The 27,632-nt window shown below is 36.0% G+C and overlaps 1 protein-coding gene across 6 annotated transcripts in view; it reads right to left on the reverse strand.

Moving 5' to 3' along the window:
• LOC150102202 (ral GTPase-activating protein subunit alpha-1) overlaps window positions 1-27,632 on the reverse strand; it is an 800,562-nt gene that overhangs the window by 302,234 nt on the left and 470,696 nt on the right. For all 6 annotated transcript variants that reach the window (XM_090398990.1, XM_090398987.1, XM_090398991.1 and 3 more), the window contains one exon: window positions 8,548-8,658. In XM_090398990.1, coding sequence (XP_090255116.1) covers window positions 8,548-8,658 — 111 coding nt within the window. The remainder of the gene's footprint in view (window positions 1-8,547; window positions 8,659-27,632) is intronic.

Below are 27,632 nucleotides of genomic sequence, written 5' to 3' on the forward strand. Positions count from 1 at the left end.
GATTGATACAGTACAAAGTGCCTTAGACGATAGAAATATAAGATCTGATAATGTTGGAGTCTTGACAAGTAACAGGCTGATTTGGAGGAAAATTGTAGATAGGAAGTTAGTAATGATGTAATTTTTTCATGTAGTACTGTCATATCCTGTACACCCCTTGAGGGTACATGGCAGGAATTTGATAATGATGATGATGATGATAGTATGTTTCAACCACTTTCCTTCATAATGTGATCCATGTAGATAATGAACATCCTTGTCTCACACCAGATTTAACATTAAACCATTTTCCTGTACTTCCTTCAATTCTAACTACTACCTTACAACTCAAATAAAGACTAAGTATTGCTTCATACAATGCCCCATTGACACCATATAACTGTAGTGTATTGAATAGCTTCTCTCTTGGCACTTTGCCATATGCCTTTTCCAGATCGACAAAACTTAAATACAGATCGTTGTTATATTCCCAAGATTACTTGACTATTTGTCGTAAAGTGAAAATCTCATCCTGACAGCCTCTATTTGGCCTGAATCCAGCTTGTTCTTCACCAAGCTTTTCTTCCACAATTCTTCTCAACCATTTCTCAAGTATACTTGCATAAATCTTACCAGGACCACTCAGTAGGAAAATACCTCTGTAATTCTCACATTCAGTTTTATTTCCCTTTTTATATATGGTACTGTGAGAGCTCCACTCCAATCATTGAAAATTCTTCCCTCTGTCCAAGCATTCTGAACTATGCACTCCAGCCACTGTAAAATTTTTATACCACCATACTTCAGCATTTCTGGTCGAATATCATCTACTCCTGCTGCCTTTCCACATTTCAAGCCGTTGATGGCTTTTTCTACTTCCAGTATGGATATGTTTTCCTGACTGTATGCCTATTGAGTGTTTCTTACCACTGTGCTGACATCACTGCTCATTTCTTTTAGCAATTTTTCGAAGTAATTACTCTATACTTCAAGGATATCTTTTTCTCCAGTTTTCATGTCACCTTTATCATCCCTAATGCATTTTACAGCACTCTTTCCTCCATTTCTGAGCTTCTTCAACAACCTCCATTATATCTTGCCACCTTCTTAATATTTATTTTCTATGTTCTTACCGAAGTCCTCCCATGACTTTTGTTTTGTTACTTTTACACAGTGTTTAGCTTTCTTACATTTGTCTCTGTATTCTCTAAGAGCACAAGCTGACTTATTTGCCAGGAACTTTTGATATGGTTTCTTCTTTTCCTTCACTGCCTCTTTAACTTCCTGAATCCACCATGGAGTTCTGTGTGTAGAGGCTTAAGTGCTGTGAGGACATCATGTTGGAAGCTTAATGGATTTTTTAGAACACTCAAAAATAATTAAAATAGAATTTAATACTTCCTATATTTCGTCCTAGTCACTAGGACATCTACGGGGAAAGAAATAAAAGCCAAGATTCTAAAAAAGTACAAACTACACACAGCATATAAGCCCCACCACAAACTTGCTACCCTTATCCGTTCTACGAAAGATCTGCTCCCTCCTCCCTCTCGGCCTGGAGTTTACAAAGTACCCTGTTCCCGTAAGGTGGCGTACTTTGGACAGACAGGCAGATCAGCATCCATCCACCTAGAGGAACACAAGTCTTACATCTGTAAACACAACTATGGTCAACTATGGTATCATGGAAAAAAACCACCTTGCTCCATCACAGCAAATTCAAGAAAGAGAGACTATTCTTAGAAGCAGCAGCAGCTCTTAGAAATCAACCAATTCGTAATAAACAGGGTTGCATTAAGCTTCCAAAGATTTGGGAAACACTCATCACCAGAGATCCCACCTTACATTGCAGGTCACCCACAACCACCCTTAGAGGGCGCTCCACCTAGATAGGACTTTAGTGTCACCCACGTGGCTGGGCTTAGTATTGTATGATATTTGTGTTATGTTACATTAGTTATTTTTGTAATCCCAGTAGATGTCCTAGTGACTAGGACGAAATATAGGAGGTATTAAATTCTATTTTAATTCTTTTCGAGCGTTGTAAAAAATCCATTAAGCCTCCAACATCATGGAGTTCTGATTTTTCTATTCTTGCAGACAACCTCACCACATGCCTCTCTGGCTAAATCAATCAGGGCTTTCTTCAAAGCTTGCCACTGAATCTCCAAGGTTTGGTTCCTGTTCTCAAACCCTTTTATTTTTTCTCCAATAATCTTTGTGTATTTTAGTCTACAGTTCACATCTCAGAACTGCTCAACTTTTATTCTCTTTAAAACTTTCTTATATATTATTCTTTTCAATATGAAATTCAATTTTATCCTGCTCAAGACTAAATAGTGATCACTTCCAATTTCAAATCCTCTGAACACTCTGGTGTCCTGCACACGGGAGAAAGCATCACTATCAACAATAACATAGTCAATGAGACTTTTCTTATTCCTAGCCTCTTCTCTCCATGTGAATTTGTGCACATTTTTATGTTGGAACATGGTGTTAGTAACAACCAGTCCATGTCCTAAGCAGAAAGCCAACAGGTATTTGCCATTATTATTAGCTTTGCTCTTTTCTCCAAATTTTCTTAAATATTTTTGTATGTCTGACAATCATTCCGTACTCTGCTATTTAGATCACCAACAAGGACCGACTTTTCCTTTTTCATTGTGTCAGTTGCTTTCTCTAAAGCCTCAAAAAATTCCTCCACTTCTACCCTAGTAGAACCTTCTGTGGGACCATGGCACAAATAAGTCTCATTGTCCAGTTCCCCATTTTGATATTTGCCCACATTACTCTACTCGAGACTGCTTGCCATTCAAGAAGATTAGCCTCGTATTTAGTGTTGCATACTATGGCTACTGCTTCTTTTCCTTGATTGTCATTGCCCGAATATAACATTTGGTATTTATTGCTCAGAAAATTCTCACCAGTTTTTGTCTTTTTTGTTTCAGTCATCCCTATTATGTCAACCTGGTACTTATATAATTCCTCAGCTAGCTCGATTTCTTTGCCATTCAGGCTTCTTATGTTGAAAGTACTGATCTTCAAAATGTAAGATTGTTTTCAGATTTGTTCCAGTAGCTGACTTTTCGCTGTTCACCCTGGTTCCCTGACGAAAACAACTGGGGGCCTTGTTTAACAGGGGCGACTCCCCAGCCGGCATGAAATGTTGTCATGTTGTACCATCATTTTGTATATTGGTTTAAGCCAATAAGAATACAATTTTGTCAGCTAAATCCCAAATTGCCAGCCCATCCTCATTCATTCAGTATCCAGGTAGATACAAAACAGAGTGCACCACGAGAAGGTTAGAATTGGGCATTAGGTCAGAAGCCCTAGTCGGTTCTCTGCATTCCTTTAAAGGCTATGTGGAGGTCTCCTCTCAGTTATACAGCTTTGATCCTTAAGCACCCCTTGTTAGTTGTACCAACTAACTTTGTTTAACACATTCATGCGGAGCAGTCTTTGCAAGTGGTAAACTGCTGGTGGGAACTAGCTTTAGCATATGTATGCTGCTTCTCCATTGGGGGGGTCCTATTTTCATAAAACTAATATGAAATGTTAATTGCAACTTTTTTGGTAGAATTTTATTTGTAAAATTAGAGTTTGTGAAGTGCCTTGATGATAACGAATATCTCGAATGTGATTGAAACTGATTTCAAGTTATATATATATAACTTGAAATATATATATATATATATATATGGGAATAAATTTTTAACTTGGGTATATTGTATATTAGGATAACCAAGCAATTTTATATGCTTGGTTATTTTAGCTCCTAATCCCAAGTGTGCAAACAATTAAGTTTGCGCCTGAAACAAAGTTCAAGTCTAAAGATGGTACAACACCAGGGCAGCTCATTGTAAAGGTGGTTAAAGCTTTGATCACTATTCTTAGTATCAATATCTCCTCCAGAGATTTTTATTAAAACTTAATACACCTTGTTGCAACTTATATAATTAAAGTTGATAAGGCTTTGTATTACTAAAACCTTGGTATTTAGGGTCTAGCTACTCACTGAGGAGACCTCAAAAAAGGTCGAAACCGGTCTGGGTAGTGACCCCACCCATAATGCATTGCAGTATACATCTTCTAGTGAGATGTGCTTTACATTATGGGAAAATACTAAGAATAGTGATCAAAGCTTTAACCACCTTTACAATGAGCTGCCCTGGTGTTGTACCATCTTTAGACTTGAACTTTGTTTCAGGCGCAAACTTAATTGTTTGCACACTTGGGATTAGGAGCTAAAATAACCAAGCATATAAAATTGCTTGGTTATCCTAATATATATATATATATATATATATATATATATATATACATGGTACACATTTTGTTGTAGATCAATTTCAATTGTAGAAGAATTTCAATCAATTCTTCATATGGGGGATCAACATAAAATAATAATAATAAAAATAAAACACAATGATTTCAAACCAGAATTGGACAACATCCAATGTATTATCAAACCCCCATGGAAGATTCACTAAGTTTTAGACTTTTACAAGCCTATTCTCTCAAGAACCCCAAAATCTGTCCATAGAGTTTAAGCTTCTTATGTTGTTGGAATCACTGACTCAATTTCTAAGAAATATAATCTAGTACTCGCATTTATTCCTGTCAATAAACTCTCATTTGGTTACCTTCCACTAAGGATAAATCTCTTCTATCCATTCTCTAGGTGTCTTCAAAGTTCCTTGTGACTGCCATCACTTTACCTTTGGACAGATAAGATGCTTTGTTGAAAAGAGACTACAGGAACAACAATCTAATATTCATATATAAACAATCTAATAATACTTATTAATATTCATAATAAGTCTGAGAAGTTTGGTTTAGCAGAGCATGGAACTGACACTTACCACAGAGTCTTCTAGTCTAAAACCCCTCTACTTCAAATATGAGTTTTTTTTTTTTTCTCTTTTTTCTTTTCAAAGAGAGTGCTGAACAACTACAACATTGTCCAAACTTGAACTGTAATGGCAGTCTTTAGGAGAGATGGTGAAATCACATCCTTTTGATAAAATAAAAAATTCATCCTCTGTTAGCAGATGGCCTGAAACATTGATGACCAGTTTATCCATATCATTAAGAGTACTGGTTCAATAAATCAAAGGAATAGCAATGGGCAATCTTATTTCTCATACTATTGCTAACTTGATCATGTAACACTTTGAACAATGTATTTTTGATAACATTTTGCCTGGACCTACTCACTGGTTCAGATATGTTGATGATATTTTTGAAATTTGGAATGGCACTTCCTCTGAGTTACAGTAGTTTCTTTTTAAATTAAATGCTCATCATGCCAGGAGAGGATCCAATTCACCTTAGAAGAAATAAATAAATAACCAATTAGCCTTTTTAGCTCTAATTCTTCATCAGCCAGATTGTAGCCTATATTTTTTAGTTTTTCAGAAGATTCATACAGGCCATTATATCCATGCTGAATCTCATCACCATCCTAGTCAAAAGGCTGGAACTGTTAAGAGTTTAGTACATCATAGTCATTCTTTATGTTTTTCAGACACTTTCGCAGAAAGAATTGAGACACATTAATTCCACCTTTTTGTCTAATGGCTTTAAGGACTCTTTCATCAAAAAATGTTTTTAACAGTTATTGTATCTACAGAAGAAATAACTTGCATTCCTATCTAGTTTGAAAAGTATTATGTGCATGGCATTACTGAATTCATAGTGAAAGTTTGAAAAGTACTGAATATTTTTGTTGCCTTTCAACCTAGAAAAATTTCCACCTATCTCGCTTCTTCTAAGGACAAGTTTCCACATCTCAGCAATCCAGGTGTCTACCAGATTCCTTGCCTTGTGGGTTATCGTATTTTGGAGACACCAGGAAGATCTGCTTTTATTCATTTAGAAGAACATAAGTCTTATGTAAGTGAAGGTTTCTGTGAGTAAGCAGTTCTGGAGATAGTTTTTTCGGTATTGAGACCACATGTTTATTAAATAATAAAAAATAAAGAATAAAATACTCGACAAGTTTCGTTCGTCATTAGACTTATATCATCAGGGGTAATGGTGTATAAAAGTTTAACACAACAACCAAAGATTAATTGATAATTAATAGTCCATTAGATTTTTTTTTTGACTTTATAACTGTTCATTAATTCAGAACCCGAATACAAAATGATACATTCGTTACTGTATGCTTGTTGGAACAGTGCTAGTTGTTGCCACTTTCTGTGGCTCACATGTGCTATATCTGAGGCAGTTAAATTTTTGATGAAGGTAGACCACACTTGATGTAAAATCAAGTCTTGATTTTTATTGCACTGTGTAGGGATTCTAAGCTTTTTTGATTTTTCTTGTGAAACAGTTCTTATCAACATATGACATGTTTGTCTGTTGCCAGAGTACTTGATGGCCAGTAGTAGCTGTGTGGAATGCTAAGCCTGATTTGTGTTCCCTTCTTTTTTGGATGTCTTTTATATGTTCAGCCATGCGGATTTCTCCTGACCTTCCCATCTGGCCTACGTAACAGATGCCACAAGAACAGTGAATCTGATAGAAGCCTGGTTTTTTCATGGGATGATGTGGAGGTTTGGTGGATGTAGGAATCTAAAAATTTGATTGTCTTGGGTTCAAACCCATTAAGTGTGAGGTTCTGTGTCAGGTAGCGTAATTCTTCATTTCGCTTCATCTGTGTGCTAGATATATTGTATGCTCAAGGTTTTAATTTTTTTTTTTTTTTAAAGCAATCAGTTCAACTACCGTTCCTGGCCATATGACGAAAATATCATCTACATAATGTAGCGAATACATTCATTACACATAGTAATGAATGTATCATTTTGTATTTGGGTTCTCAATTAATGAACAGTTATGAAGTAAAAAAAAACATCTAATGGACTATTAATTATCAATTAATCTTTGGTTGTTGTGTTAAACTTTTATACACTATTACCCCTGATGATGCAAGTCTTACAACGAACGAAACTTGTCGGGTTTTTATTCTTTTATTTTTTATTGTTTAATAAACATGTGGTCTCAATACCGAAAACTCTCTCCAGAACATGTCTTATATTAAATACTATGAGCCTGAACAGTCTGGGCTTGCGAAACATGCGATCGACACTAAACATAGAGTTCAGTGGGACAAGACGAGTCCTTCAGAAAAATAGTTTCCTTATAGAATGTCATTATAAAGAAACATCTGAAACCTGACTCCACTCTCCTAACTTAATTAAACAGATCCGATGATCTACATCTATCTCCTTTATGTGAGATAGTACTTTTTAAATTTGCTAATCTTTTCTAACTTTATTTTGTCTATGTGTGTATATATATATATATATATATATATATATATATAATTTTTTTTTTAATATGTGGAATTTATCTGTTATTGATCCTTTTCATTATTTTACACTGGCTACTCAGGTGGTGCTTTTTCGAATTGTCTGCGATTGTTTATTTTCCTTTTTGTGATCTTGTACTGAAATGTCTATGATACTTAGGTGAAAATTCTACATTAGTGAATATTTTTGCCTCCAATTTTATAATTCTTTTAACTAATGCTATCTCTTTAATTGTATGTGTTGATTTGTCTGTCCACAGAAAGAAAAACTGAAATTTCCAGAAGAAAAAATCGTGCTACCTCCAAATGAAATGAAATGAGATAACTCACTTTCAACTGAAAAGTACACATAAAGATTCCACCCATCACAACTAGAATTAAACTCGGGTCTTTTTCAATCAAAGGGTACAATGTCCCATCATTCTTTCAATAGCATTAAGGAGGCAGTGTTATGAAGTCCGTGTGGGTAACAGCTCATTTTACAATTGATAAATTAATTCATTTTTTAGAATTTTACCTAAGGGGTAAATGAATTAATTTCTCACTTATAACACTTTAAAATCAATCTGAATTAAATAAATACTGTATATTTTACCATATTTCTTCAATTTTCAGTTTTAAGGGAACAGTATCATCTTATGCCAACTATCCAGTTAGGGGACTGAAATGCTCTCACACCACCTGTTCATCACATATGTACCCTCCCTCTTTGTAACTAGAGGTGACTAATTTTAACCAAAACTTTGAATGTCAAAGTTTTAATGTAATTTTTGATTTTAATGGCACATAGCACATAATTTAGTTCATTATGAAGATTTCATGTTAATGGCATTAATTTAATGTAGCATTTCAAAATGTACACATTAAATCTGAATTATTTTAATTTTTACAATTTTATATTCTTTTAGTTCTCTTCATTGTTGTCTTCCATTATTGTTTGTACCTGTACTTTTTCATGTTGTTGTGTGCTTGTGTGCTTTATTTATGGTCTGCCAATATTCTGTATTTTACTATCAATGTGTGATTTCCTGGGATTAGAGCACTTACTTTAATTAGAATAAAATAACAGCTGTTTCAATCTTTAAATCAGGGTCATCATCAGGAATACACATACATAAGCTTCATTAGGATACACTAATCAGGAAGACACTAATAATTAAGTGTATAAAAATATACATCTCACTGTAATATATATATATATATATATATATAGATAGAGACATTTTGGCAAAAAATATAATACTTACTTCAACAATCCTACATGGTATATCAGGATACTCATCTAACAGAATAGCAACATGATGGCATAAGAGAAGCAGCATATCAGATGCAATCTGTGCTACAAGCTTACTGTTGAACTATAAAAAATGAAAATGATTAATATCACCATTACATGAAAGCATGAGAGGAGAATGGAATGAGAATAAAGTAAGCTCCAAATTTCTAAAAGAAGAAACCAGAAAATATTGGGGTAGAGAACAATTTAAAAGAAACGTTTAAATAAATTGATTATTAAATTAGTTCATTACTTTCACTAAAATGATAGGAGACACAAAATTATATTTAAAGCTACTTAAAAAAATATGCAAAGAATGTTATAAAAGTTTCCTGGTTAATTCTAATCATTGTACATTTAAAAGAATGATATCTTTCATGAAGTGTGTAGAGAAACAGCAGCATTTGGATAAGAACAACAATTTTATGATGATAAATAACAATTAATGGCTTTGATTAATTAAACCATTATTATTTACATTAAAAATGTGTTGAAAGCTATATTGGCATCATTATCAAAAGCAAATAAGCACAAGATAACAACACAGTACATAACAATTAGTACCTAACAGGATTCAACCATACTTCTGAAAGGCATGCTGTATCACATCACAAAGGGGAGAAAAAGTAGTACCATGTTAATGAGGTCAATAACATATATATGTACAAACCTGGACTTGATCTCAGGTGGTATGGTGACACTTAAACAGAATGAGAGAGGAAAGATTAGCAAAACAAGTGTTCTCTGCCAGGTTGGCATGGGAAAAAAACCCAGAGGAAGACCAAGATAGAGGCGGATTGATAAAATTCAGTAAAAAGTGCCTTAGAAGACAGAAATATAAGACCTGATATTCAATGTTGGAATCTTTACAGGTAACATTTTGATTTGGAGGAAAATTGCTGATAGGAAGTTAATAATGATGTAAATTTTTCATGTAGTACTATCGTATCCTGTATATCCTTTGAGGATACATGTCAGGAATCTGATGATGATGACCTGGACTTGAACTGAGCTTTTCCTCCCCCACATATATTCAAGACAGACATCCTGAAACATGAATATCCATATCATATCATTATTTTTAGACAGGAATCTCAACAGAGTCTGAAGACATATCACAAAAGGACCAAAACATTCATTATTCACAAAATGTCTATCACAACTCTCTTTAAACTCATTCAACAGCAAAGCACTCACAACTACTTCTTATAACTAATGCAACTCATTTATCACACTCCAAGCCAGAAATCTAATCATCAGGTTCTTGCTAACCACATTATTCATAACTTTCTGACCATTAATTTCTCTCATTCTTGAACGGTAATGAAGGATAAGAATTAGAAAATTATTAGACAGATTTTACAGATTTAAGAATATAATCTGTCCTTTACTTATATTCATGGAACAAAAAGCATAGTGGCTGACTGCTTATCTAGGACAAGCACCACATTGACAATCAAATTGAACCTTGATCAAAATAGATACACTTCTCATCTAGTGAAGTGAATGGAGTTTCCGTTACTCAGGCGGCTCGTAAAATGTACTTGTCTGCTGATTTGTGACAAGTGAGAAATTTAAGTTGATTCGTAAAATGGAGTTTTGGTTTAATCATCACTTTTATTTTGTAACACAGATTCTGTTTCAGGTTTTATGTCACAATCAAGTTTTTTGTATATCTGACTTGAGAACAGGGATGTATGGAGAATCCATTATTAGAGGTATGTGAAATGAGAAATTCCATAAGGTTCATTTCAGGAGGGAAAATTAGTAGAATAAGCAAACAAGTTGATGATGGTTGTTGGAACTAGCTTGGACTTAAGGAGAATGTGAAGATGGATATCAGGAGGTTGTTGAGGAGGGTGAAAGATAACAATGCGATTGGAAAGATAGTGTGTTTCAAGGTATGATAGTGATGATTTAAGATGGAGAGTAGGGAACATGAATAGTATATGTTGGCACAACTATTTTTTTTTTTTTTTATATTGGGCTTATACAAGAGAGGTTTGGTTGGTCAGCCTACAGCATGTTAGTACCATTTATGGGAAAAGAACTGGGAAATGAGGAACTTGGTCACATTGGATTTGAAGGCCTGTGCAATGTATTCCTTGGAAACATATGGACACATGGAAGAGAAGGCTGTTCCAGAAGACAGCAGCTATAGGAATGAAAGAGAAACTTGTTCTATGAGTATGCAATTTGACTGTAAAAGGATTTCAGGTGATAGTGAAAAATAAATAAATAAATAAATGGAGCAATTATTGATGATAGTTCTGATGAATATTTCATCATCATCATCCATTGGTCCAATACCTTTTGGTATCTGATGCCTGTTTTGCCATTTCTCTATCCAATGCCTGGTGACTCAAATCCTGTAAACTCTTTCATGTCATCTATCCACTCTCACCTTAGCCATCTTCTTATATTTATACCATCTACTGTACCAAATATCAAGGCTCTGATCTTCCTACTGTTATCTATTCTGCAGATATGTTCAAAAAAACTTTAGTTTCCTTTTCAGTTTACTTTATGATACAGTTCTCAATTTGTTCCTTTTTTTGCACCCATCCAATTCATAGAATCTCTCTATAAAATGTTCTTCAAAAGTCAATATTTATCTCCTCATTATTTCTAACACAGTTGTAGTCTCCATAATTTGTCTGAAATGAATGACAATCACCGTGTAACACTAAAGGAAAGGATTTTAATGATTACCTATGTCTTACAATCAGAAAGAGCACTCTCAGCTTTATGGCAATGCTCACTAATTTACTTTTCCAGATCTTGTCAGGTTTACTTTAGCTTTTGTTTTCCAAGATCTTTTTTTTTTTTTTTCCTTTTTTGCAGCCTAAATCATGTTGCTGCCTAGGTATGTGAAGTTCCTAACCTCTTTCAGCTCTTGTCCATTGATCGTTATTTGTTTTTTCATCCTCTTCTCTCCAAAATCATTGTTTTTTTTTTATTGATGTTCATTATCAGCCCATATCTCTCTTCTTCTTCACTTAGCATCAGCACTGTTCTTTCTAATTCTTCTTCAATAATGACTGTCATCTGCAAATCATGAAATTGTTTATTTTTGTACCTTGAATTGAAATTCCCCTTATATTATCCTTTATGATATCCACTGCTCTTTCCAAAAGCATGATAAAGATGCTTGGAGATATTAAGTCTAATTGTCTCATGCCATTTACTATGGAAATATTTATAAAGATGCATGCAGTAGATAATAGACACTTGTACAAGAATTGGTGGAGCGAGTTCATTAGATGTCATGAATTGTTAATTAATCTGACTACTGATAGCTCTCTTCTGTATTGTCACAAGTATTTTTAAGAAGCTTTTAAGAGCACCTTCCCTGATTTGTGACCATTACTCGATGGATGGGCAGATTTGTGATTTTGACAGGATTAATAGCTGTGTGGTTCAAGTAATGCCTTGAATAAAAGAGGAATCCTAATTTCTTAGATGCCATGGAGGCAGTGGTTGTAATGTGTTATGCCAAGAGAGTCTTGATGTCTTGGTATGTTGGTGGAGCTGTGTGAGGAGAAGGGAGTGGAGTTTGTGGATGTATGGCATGTGTTTGAGGGAAGAATGAAATTATACAGGCATGATGAGTTGCATTTAAATGGCTTTGGAGTGAGTGCTGGAAAAAGTCTTGTTGGATGAAAGTATAGTGTGTGGAAGTACAGTGTGTGATGCGTGCCAGAAATCAGAAGGAAGAGATGAAGAGAAAAATCAGGAGAGCGGTACTGAAGAGACAGCAGTGCTTGGCAGTGGAAACAGTAGTGGGGTGAGAGAGGAAGAGAGAATGGGAATACAAGAGGAACAGGGAAACATGGCATAGAGAGAGAGAGTAAATGTTGAAAGTGGCAGTGAATGTGTGTATGAAGATGGGTATATTACAATGTGGGTGGAGAAGTGGAGACTGAGTAGGTATATGTGGTAAGTGGTGATAAAGGTGATTTGGCAGGTGTAGTGAGGAAATCACAACCAACATATGGCTTGGATAGGACTGGCTATAGACCTAAAAATGAACTATTGTGTTTGTTTACAAATGCCAGAAGTATCAGAAATAAAAGGGATAAAATGGTTTCAGTGATTGAGTTTATTCGCCCCCCCCAAATCATTGGAATAAGTGAAACATGGTTGAATGCAGATGATATCATAACGGGAATAGAAATGGAAGGGTACAGTGTTTTTCGTGAGGATAGAAAGGGCAGGAAGGGAGGGGGAGAGTGCTGCTGATGATAGCAGATGTTGGATTCTGATTATGTAGAGATTAGAGTAATTATTATTTGCTTCAGAATCCAACATGATCTTCCATCACAAAGGCTAGACTTGTAAATATTATTTAATGTAAACAACTTATTTTACAAATTAATATTCATATAACTACCTTTAACTTTATTTAATATTTAATTATTTAATCAAGATATATGTATTAATAATGAAAAGACTGTGTATTAAATATTATTAAGCTATTTTATTTATTATTATGTTAATATTATAAGAATTTGTATTTGATAAATTAATTGCGTATTATTTGAAATGTAAATATTCCTTATTTATTCCTGTTTGTAAAGTTTAATGTTATGTAATAGCTCAATTTTATTATATTTTGTTTTGTTGTCATGGAAACATACGTAAGTGAGCGAGCACGTTTTGGAATACCACATGAAGAGAAGACTTATTGAAAAGAGTTTTAGATCACGAGAACAATTTAGGCGGGAACAACAGATATAAAAAGCGATGAACGCTGAAATTATTATTAGGAGATTAGAGATTTATTAGAGAGAGATTGGCATTAGGTTAGAATTGGGCATTCGGGAATCACAGTGCGATAATAGCGAGTCGGCAAGTCACTCGAGCAGCTAAATAAATTCTACTAGTCGAGAGGCGGTTAGCTAATAAGTTGTAGAATAACAATTATAGCTACGGAAGACAGCTGAGTGACAACTAAATGGACTAGCAATACTTGAATTGAGATTTAATTTCAGGGCCGACCTTTCAAGGACACACAGAACCTTGAAGCAAAGCACGAAGTTACTAAAGAATAGTAGAGCTGTAAAGTTGAAGTATACCGATAGCTGTGTTTAGAATTGTAGTGTCTAAGAATTAATTGAATGCCGGAAGGGTGAACAACTGTGCATATAAAACCTCAAGTTAAGGAATTATTGTGTGTTGCCTTATTTCATGAGTGATCAGTAGTGCTTTATGCAACAACGTTTGTTTATGTGTATTGTGACCGATGATTAATTCAGTTATTGCTTAGAAGAATTATTTTAATGAGTGCCATTTACTGTTCAAAGTGTTTACAGTTCTAAAAAGTGTTTACGTATAAGTAAATGAAGAAGAAAAGATTATGGTAAGATTATTCCAACCTTAATATTTCTGTACAGAGAAGTGTGTGAGTTTCATCTTAGAATGCCCTGATGCTAACAGTAACTATTGTGGAGAATTAGCCGAAGTGTAAAATTAAAAGTGATTGTTTGTGGAGAAGTGTTACTGAAAATTTTATTGTATTTGGAATTTAAGGAACTGTGAGAAGACTGTAAAGTAGAGATAGCAGAATTACCATTGTCTGAGTTTACATGACTGTATTGCCAGGAAGGCTGAAGTGTTTCTAATAACTTAATTAGTGATTTGAAGTTAAGTGTATAATTTGTGATTATAAAATTAAATGTTTAACTTATGGATCTGAGAGCTGGGTCAGAAGTAAAACACTTGACCAAAGACTAGAGACTGCAGATATGAGAGTCCTGAGAAAGATTAGAGGCGTGAACAGATGGGCATCAATGCCATTATCATATTAAAAATGAGGATATTAGGAAAGAACTTGACATTGTCAGCATCCAGGAATGCGTTAGCAGAGCTAATCTCAGATGGTATGGTCACTTAAATAGAATGGGAGAGGAAAGATTAGCAAAACAAGTGTTCTCTGCCAGGTTGGCAGGAAAACGACCCAGAGGAAGACCAAGATATAGGTGGATTGATACGGTACAAAGTGCCTTAGACGATAGAAATATAAGATCTAATAATGTTGGAGTCTTGACAAGTAACAGACTGATTTGGAGGAAAATTGTAGATAGGAAGTTAGTAATGATGTAAATTTTTCATGTAGTACTGTCATATCCTGTACACCCCTTGAGGGTACATGGCAGGAATTTGATGATGATGATGAAATTAAATGTTTGTTTTGTTAATCTAATGTTGTATTTTGCCTGAATCTCTTTTACTGCACCATTCATAAAATATTCAAACCAAAGCGGGAGAGATAAATAAGTTAAATATACTCGGCCAGTATATATAATATTAACACCTAAAAGGAGAGATAGTTGCGAGTTGGTTTATCTTCAATTCTTGAACTAATTCAGATACAAAGTGGCGCAGTCTTTAAATATAAATTTTCTTTATATTTGAATTAGAAATCAACTAGCAACCTTCTATTTTGTTTAAGAACATCATAGTAAATAACAAGTCGGATCCAAGGTATAAATTAAGACAAAGTAGGATCCAACACAGGGGAATTAAGTCCACATAAGGTAGACATGAAAGAGAGAAGTAGTGGCAATGGTTATGAGGGGTTCTGAGAAAAAAAGTCCTTTTTAGGACTTCCAGGGTAACGAATGGCAATGCTGTAGCCAATGAAGTTTTAACTGAGGCTCGGCTATTGCCGTTACGTTACCCAGCCATGACTGGAACTTTTAGCTCAATAACTCTCCATCCACACCGATTTTCTTCATTCAGATGACGGGATAAAGAGTCAAGGACTCAGTCCATCTCCCAGTTCTTTTAAGAACTTTAAGAATGGTTATGAGGCAGTGTGGTGTAACGTGGAGGTTGAGAGGAAGACATATTTAGTTGGATGTTGCTATAGGCCTGGGAATGTGGTGATGAAGAAATGTATAAATAACTTGAAATAGTGAACAAAGGAGGGTAATTATTATGGGTGATTTTAATTATGGCAGTATAGACTGGAATGAAGAGATAGCATTTGGGAATAAGGAAAGTGAACTTCTCAAGTTCTTGAGAGATAACCATCTCAGGCAGCATGTAAAGAAAGGCACACGAGGATCAAGAGTTCTAGATCTCATCATTTCATCAGAGGATGTAATTGTTAGAGGGGTTTCACATTTTCCTCCAGTTGGTGAAAGTGATCATGAAGTAATCACCTGTGTTGTGGCTAGTCATATGCAGGCTTTTGCAAGGAAAGGATATATGTGGAATTATAAGGCTGGTGACTATGACAAGCTTAGGAGACAACTTCGAACTATAACACAGAACGAGGAGTTGAGCGGTAAGGAAATAAATGCTGCATGGGAACTTACAAAGAAATACATAACAGCATCAATGTACGAATATATTCCAAAGGCCAAAAGGCTGAATAAGGTTGGTGTAAAATGGATAAATGTGGAACTTAAGCATGAAATATGAAAAAGAAAGTACTTTGGAGGAAGAACAAGATGAATAATAGTAATCAGTCACATGAAGAATATAAAGAACAAGCCAGGAGAGTGACTCAGTTAGTAAGGAAAACAAAAGTAGAGTATGAGCAGAAATTGGCAAATCAGGCTAAGAAAAACCCTAGAGTTTTTTTTTTTAGCTATGTGGCAAGTAGAAGGAAGAATGATCATGGAAAGATGAAGTTAAAGGATAAAAGTGGTAGAATGGTAACTGCTGCAGAAGACATTGTTGAGGTATTCAGTGATCAATTTATAAGTGTATTTCATCCTGATCAGGATGGAATCATGAGGAACTTGAGTGTAGAGGGCACAGGAGAGGATTGCTTAATTATGAATGAGTAGGAGGTATTTGAGGAAATAAATAACCTTGATGTTAATAAGGTGATAGGATTTGATGACATATCACCAAGCATCTTAAGAGAATGTTCCAGGGAACTGGCAGTAGCATTGGCATGCCTGTTTAATCCTTTAACTGCTACGGCCGAGTTAACTGAAGCGTGGAAAGCTACAATCGAGTTAACTCGATTTGAACGGTTGGTGCGCCTCCCATATTCGGACAAATTTTTAGTATAGAAAGAATCATCATAAGATATTCAAACTTCGTGGGTAGGTTCCTCCATCTATTGCCAACCAATTGAAGTTTATTTGACTTGGGTTTCTGTCCTTGTATGACATCTAAAGAGAAAAATTTGAACTAGTGCAACTAATCATATTAAGTGCCCCCATAGCGCAATTGGAAGAATGACGGTACATTGCACCCATCGATTAGAAAAGGCCTAAGTTCGATTCTCATTGTGACAGAAGGAATCTTTATATGTGGACTTTTTTCAATCGAAGGTGAGTTAGCCGATCTCATATGGAGGTAGCAGGGTTTTCTCCTGGAAACTTGGGTTTTTCAGCCTGTATACAGACAAATCGGCCCTTTAAACACACGCAATTTACAGACAAAAAATACTAGTTGTAGTGGAGGGTGGTAGATGACGTTAATGTGGATGATTGGTAGTAGTGGTTCGGGTGGAGAGTGAGAGTTGTACAGTAGGTGTCCTCCCGCGATGAGTCTTTGGACTTCTTGGAGGTGTCACGAATAATAATAATATGCAGCACGATGCATAAACCACATGACTGTGGGGATTTCCGGAATGTCACAATATGACGTGTACCAGTAAATATCTGCGTTATCTTACTGATGATCAAATTGATGAATTGTTAACAACAAATGAGTGAAGAGGAATTGTCCGAGTTATGTGAATTCTGTACTTCAGATGAAGAAGATCCTGGTGATTCTACATAAATTAATGTGTGGAATTTGCATAATCAAGTGAACACCTCTTGATTATGTAAATTTTATAAAACGCTATTATTGCCATTTTTGTGAGTGAACAAGTGTATATCAAGAATGTATGATGCTGTCCGGACTTCTTACTTCAGTAAGAATTTAAATTTATTTTATTCATAAATTTTTTGCAAAATTAATTCAGCACATGGGACAATGTCAGTAGAATATAAAGTTAGAAGTTAAAGGGTTAACAAGAGTTTTGCAACAACACAGGTTCCAAGGGAGTGGAAGGAGGGTAAAATTGTTTCACTGCATAAAGGTGGTGATAAGGCTGTAGCTTCAAATTATAGACCGGTCTGTATATCTGGAGTTGTGGTGAAGGTCCTGGAGAGATTGGTGAGAAGTAGGATACAGAAATGGGTTGATAGCAGCAGTATTTTCTGTGGTTATCAGCATGGGTTTGTTAAGGGGGAGATCATGTTTCACTAACTTACTTATGCACTATAACAAATTGACAAATACCTTGGACAGAGGAGATGCATATACAGTGGTGTACTTGGATTTTGCAAAGGCTTTTGATAGACTGCCACATGACAAGCTCTTAATTAAATTGAAAGAGATGGGATTGGATAACAGACTTCTGTGTTGGATCAGTGACTGGCTGTCAGATAGTTATCAGAAAGTTGTATATGGGGGTGCAGTATCTCGAAAGAGAAAGGTCACCAGTGGTGTGCCACAGGGGTCAGTTTTGGGGCCATTGTTGTTCAATTTGTATGTTAATGATATTAGGTTGGGATTAACTAGTGATATCCAGCTGTTTGCAGATGATGCAAAACTGGGGAGAGCAATGCACAGCAGGCTGATGTTAATGCTTTATAAGATCACTTCAACAGATTGCATGAATTAGCAGGTAAGTGGAACTTTCAGTTCAATGTTGTCAAGTGTAAGGTTCTGAAATTTGGTAAGCAACGATGGGATGCCAAGTATACACTTGGTGGGAAAACTTTTTCAATGTTGTCAAGTGTAAGGTTCTGAAATTTGGTAAGCAACGATGGGATGCCAAGTATACACTTGGTGGGAAAACTTTAACAGAAGTAGAGGAGATGAGAGATCTAGGTGTGACAGTGGACAAGGACCTGAAATTCGGGGGCTACATTGCACAAGTTGTGAAGACATCACATCGAATAATGGCAATGATGCAGAGAACCCTGGCATGCAGAAATAGAGAGGTTATGATTCCATTGTATAAGGTCTTGATCAGGCCTCATATGAATTATTGTGCACAGATTTGGTCGCCGGGTTTTCATGGTGATGAGAATATGTTGCAAAGGGTACAGAGAAGATTCACAAAGGTAGTCAGTGGTCTTTGGAATGTGGAGTACAAGGACAGATTGAGGGAATGTAAGTTGCAGAGCCTTGTGAATAGGAGGAAGAGGGGGGGGGGATATGATTGAGACAAACTGGTCAGGGGTTGTTATCAGTTAGACATGGAAGAGATTTTTCATAGAATTGGAGAGGGAAGTAGAACAAGAGGCCATTGCTGGAAACTGTATAAGGAGGATGTGAGCAAAGGAGTGAGAAGCAGGTTCTTTGCATGGAGGGTGGTAGGTGAGTGGAATGCATTGCCTGAGTGTGTTGTGGATGTGGACACATTCAGAACACACTCAGGTGTGTATGCAATAGTGAGTACCTCATATGATGAGTCTGACTCCATGGAGGTCGGCTGTTGATGATAATAATAATAATAATAATAATGTCAAGGTAATCCTAAAGTGAGAGAGATTTGGGTGTTATCAAAGGTAAGGCTGGGATAACATGGTTATTTTTTGTGGGAAATAAGGCAGAACCATGTTTTGCAGATGTTGAAATTAACAAAGTTATCTGAGCCCATCAAAGAATAGTTTGGAGATCAGAATCTAGGCTTGCAGAGTTTGTTGCTCTGTGAGTTGTGGTGGTTTGTTTGGTGCAAGGTTTGTCAAGTGAGAAGGAGGAGGAATGCAGTGTACTGTCAGTAAACCATGTACTGGACTGTTGGGCAACTGTATCAAGTCACTGATGTATAGAAAAATCAGGATGGGTGAGAGGACTGAACCTTGTGGGATCCTAGCATTAGTTGCATAGTTAGAAGATAGGGAACCATCAACCATCACATGTAATATGCATCCAGTGAGAAAACTGGCAACCCAGTTGCAAAAGTCAGAGGACAAACTGAATGATGGAAGCTTACTTAATAGGCCCTTGTGTCAGACCCAGTCAAAAGCCTTGTAGATATTTAATGCAACCACTTGGGATTTACCAAACTTTTCCATGGTGATAATCCAGAGGTGTATGACATAGGTGAGCAGATCCCCTGTTGAATCCCACTGACAGTCATTTATTAGTTGAGTACATTCAAGATAGCATAAGAGTTGGCTGCTGATGGTTATCTTCATTACTTTATGTGGTTGATAATTTGATGGTAAGGATCTGTACCACCTGTTGGGAATAGGTTGGACATGGGCTAATTCTAGGGTATAGGGTCAATGCTAGTAGAGTAAGAAAGCATAAAGAGACAACACAGAATAGCAGTCAACTCCAGAGCAAAAATCTTCAGGATAATTGGAGGGATGCTGTCAAATGGCCAGGGGACATTTTGGTATCTAATATGGACAGGATTTTTCTGAATACCTTCTGATAGAAGGTCAGAGGAGGTATTGACATTTGGGTGTTTGAAATGGTTGGAGGACATTTATCAAAATCATCTATGTAAGCATTTGAGGAAAAGTATGATGCTAGGAGATTGGCTTTCTCTGTGTGAGTGATGATGCAATAGACCCTCTGAGTGCAATAGCAGTGTTGGGCAAAAGTTATGGCCATCTGCTCTGGCCAGAGACCAAAATGCATGGCAATCATTTCAGCATGATGCTAGGTTCCTGCTTTTAGCTCTTTGGAAATCAGTTTTTGATGCACTAACGATTTTCTTGCAGCTGTTTCGGGCTTTAGTGTAAGTGGTGAAAGAAAGTTTTTGAAGACAGCCAGTTATGTTTTTTTTTTTTTTTTTTTAAATTCAATATCAGCTCCACACATGAGAGGTCCCAAGACCTATGATGTGACAGTGTCATGTGTGGGTAAGTGAGAGATGGAAGAGAGGAATATGTTGATGTGTTTTTTGAAAACCTGAAGGTTGTAGTCACTGGGGAAGAATGTTCCAAAATGCAGAGGTGTAGGAAATGAAGGCAGCAGATGAGAAGTTGGTTCGATGAGTTTGGAGTTGAATTGTAAATGGGTGTTGACTGGCTGCAGCTCATGTTCATATATGAGTCAAGTGGAAGAATTGTAGCTGCCTGTTCAAAGGAGCAGGGCTCATGAAAATACCTGTAAAAGAGACATAATGCAACAACAGAACATCTATGAGAAAGTGACTTGAAGGAGGTGATTAGGGAGGAGGTCATCCTTTAAGTGAACTGCTTGCTTCTGTATACAATCAAGCATTCTGAGGGAAGTATAAAATGTGGGAACAGTATTCTAAGATTGGACAGATTTGAGCTTTATAAAGTGTCAGGAGTTATGCAGGAGAGAAGTACTATTATTATTATTATTAATAGTACTTCTGTTCCTTATATTATTATTAAGTACTATTTTCTGTTCCTTATGGAACAGAAAATAATACCAAGTGTTTTAGAGGCTGAAGAAGCTATAGAGTTGATGTGTTCATGCCAGGACATTGCTTTTAACAATATTCCTCTCTCCTGGTTGGCGAGAGAAATATTGTTAAAAGTGAGGGAGAGAGCGGAATGGTCTTTCTTTCTAGAAATGAGACAGGACTGCATTTTGGTGGCATTAAAATTCACCAGGTTATCTTCACACCACATGGGAATGGAAAGGAGATCAGTCTATAGGAGATTGGTTAAAGAAGATATTGAAACATGAGTTACCTTAGCATTACAGGGTTTTGAAAATGAAAAGGAGGAGTGGAGAGTACTGTCCTCAGCAAAGCTATGAATACGACTGGATGTCAGGAAGAGAATACTAATGTATAGGAGGACATAATATAAATTATTGTATCTGTACATGAATGCTAAGAGTATCAGAAACAAAAAAGTAGAGTTTGTTGCCTTGGTGAATATACTGGGACTTCAGATTGAAGGCATTAGTGACATCTGGCTATCAGAGGCAGACATAACAACTGGTATCAAGCATAAAGGGTGCAGCATTTTTAGGAAGGATAGACAGGACAGGAGAGGAAAGGTGTGCTGCTAATGATATGGATGACTTAAATCCAGTTAGAGTTGATATTGACTAGTAACAGTTTTCTGTGTAGCAGTGAGTTTTAAGCCATACGGCGGCATTAATCTAACATGATTAATTACACATGAAGGTGTTGTTATAGACCTAGTGGATTGGTTGCTAGTGATGAAGAAATGGCATTACCAAATAAATTCAGATGATGGGTGCGAAACAAGTCATCATGATGGATGACTTTAATTATCCAAACATTGATTGGATAGCAGTGAAATCTCCTGAGAAGAATTAAATTGAATTTATTGAGCTTTTGCAAGACATCTTCCTCATTATCATGTGACAGAAGGAACTTGAGGTCAAAGATTATTAGATCTGTTTAAAGCGTCACAGAGGTTTTCAGTAAAATACAACTATTCTGCCTCTGGATGGCGACAGAAATAATGCTGTACACACTTGTGAAGTGGGTAAGTTTATGAACAATGAATATTGTCTTAGTCAGTCATCTCTCAACACTCTCCAATGTTTCCAAATCATAATGAAAACCAAATGTTCAAATCTGAACAGAAAAGTCCAAGTGCGGTCTGACCAGCGCTTTATACAGTGGCATAACCACCTCCTTATTCCTACATGTTAGTTTATTTATGATAGTGGCAATACGATGTATAGTCTTTGCAACACTTGCAATATGCCTTCTAAATTTCAGTCTACTGTCGACCATCCCCACATCTCAAAATTCATCCACTTATTACAGTACAGAACCATCAATTATAGTGCACAGCCTTATATTTCTGCACTCCAAAATGCAACACCTCACACTTATTAATATTAAAAGACAACCCCACTTCTTTGCCAAAGCCAAAAGTTTATTCAAATCTTCATGAAGGGAGTGAACATCAGCAGTGCTCCTAATAATTTTCCCAACTCTGCAACATCAGCAAAGTTAAGGCGAATTAGCTTACACTACATAAAAGAGTGGGCAGAGTTTTTTATGCAGTGCAAGCTACAGACTCTGACCAGAAGCCTACACGTGCATACTAAAAAAAAAAGTGAATATAAGTGTTCCAAGGTCTTCTTCATCTTCATACAATTATAAGTAAACAAAAATAATATATTAGATGTTCTTAGAAGAGAATGACTATCTCCCAAATTCCAGATAGAAAGGCTTTGATAAACTCTTTGATCATCAGCATTTACACATATGCACACAATATACTATTATTATTATTGTTCTGGGCAACACCAAGGAGTCGACAGACTCATCGAGGGAGGCCCTAACATCATGTCAAGAACAACTATTCGACATTCACACAGTATCTATCATACCTTGCCTTGAACTCATTCACGGTCGTAGCACCCACAACAGACCCTGGAAGCTTATTCCACTCATTCACTACTCTCCAAGTAAAAAACCTAGCTCTAACACCCTTGTCAACCACGTTCTTGCTCAGCTTCCATTCATGGCCCCTAGTCCTCCCACCACCAGTCATATTTTCAAAAATATCTTCTGGATCCCTCTTGTAGAAACCCTTTAGTAATTTGAATGTCTCAATCATATCACCCCTCTTTTGCCTATCGACCAATTTTTGCAACCCACAAATCTTCAACCTATTCTCATAAGGTTCATTCCACAGACCTGCTATCATCTTGGTCACTCATCTCTGGATCCTCTCCACTTCCTCCCCATCATGAAGAAACCCTGGTGCCCATAACTGGGCACAGTAGTCCAGATGGGGTCTTATCAAGGCTCGATACAGAGGAACAACAACTTGTTTGTCTCTGCACGTTAAAGTATTTTTCAGAAGCCAAGTGATTTGGTGAGCTGTTTTAGTCACTTTTGCAATGTGCCCCCTAAACTTCAATTCCCTATCCACCAACACTCCCAAATCCCTGGCCTCATCAATCACCTGGAGTACGGTTCCACCAATGCGATATACTGCTGCTATTCTTTTCACCCCAAAGTGCATAACCTTACACTTTGGCACATTAAATTGACATCCATTTTTCCTAGCCAAGTCCTCCAAACTATCCAAATAATCCTGTAAAATTTTGACATCCTGTGTACTCATAATTGCTCTACCCAACTTTGCATCATCAGCAAACAAGTGAACACTTCCTCTCAAATCCTTTCCTATATCATTGATTAACAAATTGAAAAGCAGTGGTCCAAGAACAGAGCCTGTGGCACTCCACTAGTCACAAGCCGTCTTTTAGACTCCACTCCTGAATAAACCACTCTCTGGTATCTCTCCTTCAACCACCCTCCTATCCATCTCACCAACCCTATATCTATCCCCATCTGCTCCAGTTTACTGATTAGGGTTCTATGTGGTATCCTATCCAAAGCCTTGGCAAGGTCCAGTAGTATTACTGTAAACCCATTACCCCTATCCAGTTCAGCTGTCACTGTGTTATAAAACATGAGCAAGTTACTGAGGCATGATCTACCTTTCACAAAACCATGTTGTCCCCCATACAATATCCCATTTTCATATATCCAATCCTGTATTCTTTTCTTGACTAATTTTTCTAAGACCTTGACAATGATTCCTGATATGCTAATCGCTCGGTAATTTACAACAGCAGTCTTGGAACCACCTTTATGCGGTGGAACTATTTTCTCCTCTTTCCACCCCCTCGGGACTAACCCAGACCCGAGACTCAAATTAAAGAAAATCGTCAAGGGTACTGACAATTCTTTAGCTGCTTCTCATACAACACGAGCTGGTATACCATCCAATCCCACAGATGTATTGACATTGAGGTTATGCAATAGACTACTCACCTCCACTTCATTCACCACAATTCCCGTATAATCTACTGGTACATTCGTTTCTGCAATGTCACCACCTGGATGATATATTCTTGCAAAGTGCTCACTCAGTAACTCAACTATATCAACTGATTCAGTTACCTCCCTACCATCGGCATTCTTTAAAATCATTCTGCCATGTACATTTTTCCTTTTACTTGCTACATATCTAAAAAACTGTTTAGGATTCTCTTTAGCCTGCACAGCCAATGTTTTTTCGTAATCCTTTTTTGCTTTTCTTACCACACTCGTTACCCTTCTGGCCTGCGCTTTATACCGTTCGTGTGCCTGCCGGTCACCTTTCTCCTTAAATTCCCTCCATAGTTGTTTCTTTTTTTGCAGCTCAAGCTTCATGGTGTTATTCATCCATTTAACCCCTAGTTGATTTATTATTCGGACTCTAGGTATACAGTCAGCCATTGCTTCATGCAAACACTTCTTAACTACCTTCCATGCACTATCGACTTCTAGTCCTTGCAGTTGTACATGCCATGGCACTGAACCAATCAAACTCCTAAGCTTGTCATACTTTCCAGCCCAATAATTCCACATGTACCCTGTCTTAATTGAAAATTCTACACCTTTAGCCACCTCCCAAGTCAAGACCCTATGATCACTCTCACCGATTGGTGGCAATGCGGTCATATTTGTTACAGCCAAATCCTCAGATGTAATTACTAGGTCAAGCACTCTCTGATCCCTAGTATTTTCCATTACATGCTGTCGCAGATAGTTATCCCTTAATAACCATAAAATCCAATTCCTTCCTCCTGTGTGTCCTCTCCACACTCCAATCAATGCAACCATATACTACGTGTGGCATTCAAATCTAAATCCCATAGAATTGGACAGCTAGCCCTTATTTTCATAGTTTGCTATGTCTGTTAATTTGTGGGTGTTTCTCTAGTTTGTTTTCATGATATATTGGATGATAAACTGGCATTTGTCAGACTTAGAGGGGGAACTCTTTCACCACTGCATCAATCCCAGCTAACTCATCTTAATATAAATCAATATACAGGTAACTGTATATTGATTTTCAGCTGAAGTTCCAAGGTCTCAGTCTACATGTTTTTGTTATCAGTGTTTTCATTTCAGTACATAAGGACTATCGTTGTTTCCTATCCAAGGTTGTGGAAATATTTGCACCTCTGTCCACTATACTACTCAGTGGGTCAGTGCCAATTTTGTGTTCCTATTATCTTATTATTGTTCTATGTGGTATTATCTTTATCTGTCAATAACATCTGCGTCCTGAGCAATGCAGATCTTCTAGATATGGAAAACACATCAGTAAGGAATCTGAGTCAATTCCTATGGAGGTTGAAACCCAGAAAACTCTCACAATAAAGGTCATGTTTCAAGCTTTTAATTTGAAACAAAGTTTGCGCCTGAAGTATCTTCAGGAGTGAGGCAACTCGTGGACCAAGCACTCATCACTCTTTGTCTTAGTATCTTCCATAATGAAAAGCACATCTCCTTGCTGACATGTATAATGCTATACTAAGACAAGGAGTGATGAGAGCTTGGTTCACCTTTACCACGAGTTGCCTCAGTCCTGAAGATACTTCAGGTGCAAATTTTGTTTGCTTACACTTGGATAAAGGATTAAACTAAATTTATTATAGTCTAACCAAGTGAAAAAAAACTTCCAACATCTTTCTCTAAATCCAGAGTAATTTAATAATAAGGTGAGACACCTTTTGGCAACTCGTATAGGTAAATATGACTTCTCGATTGCTTCTGCCTTAGTATCACCAATTTAGTAACTTTCTAGAAGATATAGAAAGTGAATATAGCGATCTACCTTATTATAAGAAATTAGATGACTTTCCAGTCATAAAGTTTTAAAGTGATTCTTTGAATTGCTGGACGACAATACCATTTTTTTAGAATTGAAAAATTATGAATGTGAAATATTAAAGAATGATCAATGGATAAAGGACCTGGCTTTTTGAGTTGACATTACAAGTCACCTTAGTCAACTTAATCTTAAGCTACAAGGCAAACATGAAGTAGTTACCATCTTATTTAACAATATTAACATTTTCAAACAGAAATTATTACTTTGGAAAAAACAAATGACATTGAAATTTTCAGAATATGCCAATCAAATTAAGTTTTTAGAAAATGAATTTGAAAGAAGATTTTTAGATTTTAAGAAATATGAAAATCAGTTTCGCCAATTTACTTCTCCTCTATCGATTAATGATGAAATTGTTGATGACAATTTACAGTTGGAATTAATCTTAATTCAGTGTGATTCCGTATTGAAAAATATATGGATATTGTAATTCCAAAGTTCTATAATTATTTATCAGTATTTTTAAAGTGATTAAGTTAATCTGTCAAGAGAGACAAGGAAGTATATGATTTCTATGAAAGTATGATGGAAACAATACCTGAGAAATGGAATTCAACAAAGTGTAAAATTTGTTAAACGTCAACTTTATTCAATTGTGGCTCAAAGTTCAAACTATGCATAAGCATAGAATAAAATCAAAAACAGAATGTTATTTAGATGAAGATCAGTTTGGATTGGCAAATGAACAATGGCAAATAAACTGATTCTTCATCTAAATAACTGAAATAAATAAAGCTACATAATAACACTACTTTTAGAAGAGGTAATCTGATAATGTACAGCGAAACAAATAATGAAAGAAACTGGAACAGACTGGAGAGACAGAAGACTAATTAAGAAATTGCATATAAGCCAGAAACAAAAGATATGAATAGCAAAATGAAGCAACTGTGAAAGTAAAGAAAGGTATAAAGCAAAGTTGTGCACCGATCTCCTCACTTTTCAACCTATACAGAAAATGCAATGAAATTAATAATAATAAAAAAAAATGAATGAATGCATGGGGTAATTATTATTATTATTATTAATTAGGTGGAGTTTTTTGATGATATAGTTATATTAGCTGAGAATATACAGGATTTAAAACATATTACCTAGAATGGATGATGTTTTATCTGATTATGGCTTAAAATAAATGCAACAAAAACTAAAAACTGGTAGCAGGTTGAAAGGAACAAAATAAGATAGATAAAATAATGATTAAAGGTCAGAATATCGAACAAGTAAATTTGTTATATCTTGGAGGAATTATGCAAGAAAACAGACAATATAAGTTGGAAATATGAAGAATTCCTATGGCAAAAGAAATATTAAAGAAAAAGAGATAATATATTACAAGCAGTGGTGAGCTATGGAAATTTTAACAAAGGGCTCGCATTGTCGAGCAAAAAAAGTATTTCACACAAAAATTTTTATTAATACAGCT

Source organism: Typopeltis vanoorti, chromosome 10 (assembly GCF_054136105.1).
Source record: "Typopeltis vanoorti isolate ZY-2024b chromosome 10, IOZ_Tvanoo_1.0, whole genome shotgun sequence".
NCBI lineage: Eukaryota > Metazoa > Arthropoda > Arachnida > Uropygi > Thelyphonidae > Typopeltis > Typopeltis vanoorti.